The 3,728-nt window shown below is 41.0% G+C and overlaps 1 protein-coding gene across 1 annotated transcript in view; it reads right to left on the bottom strand.

The window, feature by feature from the left end:
• Positions 1 to 1,234: 1,234 nt before the first annotated feature.
• Positions 1,235 to 3,728, bottom strand: part of lmnb2 (lamin B2) — a 70,940-nt gene continuing 68,446 nt past the window's right edge. Inside the window, exon 13 of the mRNA XM_017439812.3 lies at positions 1,235 to 2,020. Coding sequence (XP_017295301.1) covers positions 1,985 to 2,020 — 36 coding nt within the window. The 3' untranslated portion in view covers positions 1,235 to 1,984. The remainder of the gene's footprint in view (positions 2,021 to 3,728) is intronic.

Raw genomic sequence — 3,728 nt, 5'->3', positions numbered from 1 at the left:
TTTTAAGCATCGCTTAAGCAGATCGGTTTATAGATGTTATGTACCAAGTGTCACGTTGATCCAGCTTTTAATGTGGGAGGAGTATTTGAAAGTAGGTTTTGCCTTTATCGTGCTATAGCAAAAAATCTAGTTAGGCGGAAGTGGGCATGGCCAATGTAAAAAAGATGCAGAATTATCAATAGTTGGTGCTATCAAGATTTTGAGTGTAGGACTTACGGTTTATGAGTTATTCGCAAAAACGCATTGTCCTTTGTTGCAGTGCCCCCTAGGTATGGGACAATATGATTTTTTTTGTCTGAGTAGCGATAGGGTTTTCCAATCAGACTGCTTGGTTGGCTTTTTCCCAGCCATTTCTCGTTTTTCTGGGCAATGCGTTTTACCGGAGAATAATAATAATAATAACAAATTCTGAAAAATCTGTTCAAAAACAATAGGGTTCCCTGCTCCGCTGGGACCAGGCGAACGGCCATGCCTTGCATTGGCTGCCCACTTGCTCCCGTGGGCTTGGAACCCTAATGAGCGGGTTCAACCAAAGATGGTTAGTTGAGCTGAAATTTAGCGGGTGGCTTTACAAGACTGAATATGGTAAGCATGTTCTGTGCTTAGTGAAAATTTTATCCTTGTTTACCAGTAAAACAATGCTATTATGTTCACAGTACAGTACCTCTCTGTTTTTCAGAGTTCTCTGTTGTTATTTATTGGCCTTGATGTGAGAAGTATGTTGGTGCTTTGTTTGCACTTTTTCATTTATGGTAATTTAATTTATTTGTAAATGTCACTTAAATTAGGATTTTAATTAGTATTTATTTTATTGTATTTTTGTTATAAAAAGTATTTCAAAAGTTCCTTTTTATAAAACTAGTTGTGTAAATATTTGGCTCAAATATCTTACAATATCACATAATAAATAGCCATATTTTCAACTTTCCTGTCAACTTTATTTTTTTTTTTACAAAATCAAGGTCGGCCGGCGAATGGCCACCTACCATAGGGCTTAGCCGCTTTTCTGGGGAAAACCCTGTGATGCATCTGAGGTTTTGCATGGAAAAGGGCATATGCAACTTCTTGTGTGTACACACCCTTTGTACATGAGGTCCCTGGACTATGAGGTTTTTCCCAATAAACAGGGTCCAGTGCTAAACTGGAGGTTACTTAGCCCTAGCTCATTCTGTTTCCACCACTGTAAGACCTGGTCCTCGTACCAAAAAAACAAAAACAAAAAAAAAAAACAATGCCATCTCAACACAAACTATTTATTGGGCCGGAAAAAAGAACCACTTTTGTCAGGAGCTGAAGGCAGATTCATGGAGACACACAACCAATGAAAATGTTGTGAACTCTATGTTTAAAAATGTTTTAAGTTTATTTTGCTTAATTAATTCCTTTAACATTAACAAGAGGTCAGATTAGCAGTGGAATAACCTGAGCAATATTCAGAACCAGCCTTGGTTTGGCATTAGAACCTCTTCAGTGGACAAATCTCTAACTGAGAACAGGACTCTGACAGATCATGTAATGATTGTCCGTCCTGCATGTCTTCAGTTTAATCTGTGCTGTTCTGATTCTTAAACTCCAACCACCAATGAATAAACAGTCAATATTTCACTGGAAATTTAACATAAATGCAAAAATGGCACTCTCCCAACATTTCATCTGGACAATTTTTTTGCATATCAACAGAATATGTTAATAAAAATGAAATTTACAGCAGGTAAAAATCATTCCATAGACCTAAATATAAGTACAGGAGAAGATTTAAGACAAACGGCACAGACTTTGTTTTTTGATGCCCCTGTCCGTCTCATTTACAGATGATGGTTCTGGTGAACATCTTTTAAAAACAAACAAAAAAGTAGGCCAATTATTACAAAATTTGTCTGAAATGATAAAAACACTTAATAAGCAACAATCATATTGGAATGGCTCTCAATAAAAAAAAAAACAAAGATAAGTAGATAAAAACCATAAACACAAGCAGAAAGTTTTACATGACAGCACACTCTCTTGACGACACGTTGCCCTGTGAAACAAACAAATGTTTACACTTAAAAAAATTTATGATAATAATACACACACAAACATACATATATACATACATACACACACATATACACTATATTGCCTAAAGTATTTGCTCACCCATCCTAATTCTCTGAATCAGGTGTTCCAATCATTGCCATGGCCACAGAGGTATAAAATGAACCACCTACGCATGCAGACATGTTTTTACAAACATTTGTGAAAGAATGGGTCACTCTCAGAAGCTCAGTGAATTCCAGCCTGGAACTGTGACAAGATGCCACCAGTGCAACAAATCCAGTCGTGAAATTTCCTCGCTCCTAAATATTCCACAGTCAACTGTCAGCTGTATTAGCCAACTTTCTGCAGAGTCATTCACTACAGACCTCCAAACTTCATGTGGCCTTCAGATTAGCTAAAGAACAGTGCGCAGAGAGCTTCATGGAATGAGTTTCCATGGTCGAGCAGCTGCATCCAAGCCTTACATCACCAAGTGCAATGCAAAGCTTTGGATGCAGTGATGTAAAGCACGCCGCCACTGGACTAGAGAACAGTGGAGGTGCATTCTCTGGAGTGACGAATCACGCTTCTCCGTCTGGTTATCTGATGGACGAGTCTGGGTTTGGTGGTTGCCAAGAGAACGGTACTTGTCTAACTGCATTGTGCCAAGTGGAAAGTTTGGTGGAGGGAGGATTATGGTGTGGGGTTGTTTTTCAGAAGCTGGGTATGGCCCCTTAGTTCCAGTGAAAGGAACTCTGACTGCTTTAGCATACCAAGAAATTTTGGACAATTCTATGCTCCAAACTTTGTGGGAACAGTTCAGGATGGCCCCTTCCTGTTCCAACATGACTGCACACCAGGGCACATAGCAAGGTCCATAAAGACATGGATGAGCGAGTTTGGTGTGGAAGAACTTAACTGGACTGCATAGAGTCCTGACCTCAACCTGATAAAACACCATTGAGATAAATTAGAGCAGAGACTGTGAGTCAGGCCTTCTCATCCAACATCAATGTCTGACCTCACAATGTCTGACCTCACTCCTGGAAGAATAGTCAAAAAATCCCATAGACACTCCTAAACCTGGTGGAAAGCCTTCCCAGAAGAGTAGAAGCTCTTATAGCTGCAAAGGGTGAGCCAACATTATATTAAACCCTATGGATTAACAATGGGATGGCACTCAAGTTCATATGCATCTGAAGGGAGGCGAGCAAATAATTTTGGCAATATAGTGTACATATACATACGCACATTACATGTACATATATGGGCCATCTCCTCCGGGGGAATCCCAAGGCGTTCCCAGGCCAGCCGAGAAACATGCCTTTTTCACACAGCCCCTAATTCAGAAGTCCGGCTCTACTTCGCACGGCTCGATAAAGAATGCATCGCGTTCACACCGGGCAGTTTGGTCAGGAGCGGAGGAACGCTTTCTCATGTTGCAGGGGGCGGGGCCGCAGGGAGGGGTGTGTGTGTGCTACCAAAACTTAGCGCAAGTTGTGTAAACAACGAAAGCGCTATGGACAATGCTGGCCCTGTGTTGTTGCTGTTTTTTAAACTTATGGGGATTCTCCTGAGACTTCAGGAAGAGAGGTGCAGTGGAAGAAATGCTCTGGATGCCGCGATTGTTGCACGGAGTAGGACAGCTGTTATCCGCCGGAGATTTCAGGCTTTACAGCGCCTTCAGCTGGGGGACAGACGGCATAAAC

The sequence above is a fragment of the Kryptolebias marmoratus genome, linkage group LG18 (genome assembly GCF_001649575.2).
Source record: "Kryptolebias marmoratus isolate JLee-2015 linkage group LG18, ASM164957v2, whole genome shotgun sequence".
NCBI lineage: Eukaryota > Metazoa > Chordata > Actinopteri > Cyprinodontiformes > Rivulidae > Kryptolebias > Kryptolebias marmoratus.
The sequence above is the reverse complement of the archived record's forward strand: the minus strand, read 5'-3'. Positions and strand labels throughout refer to the sequence as shown.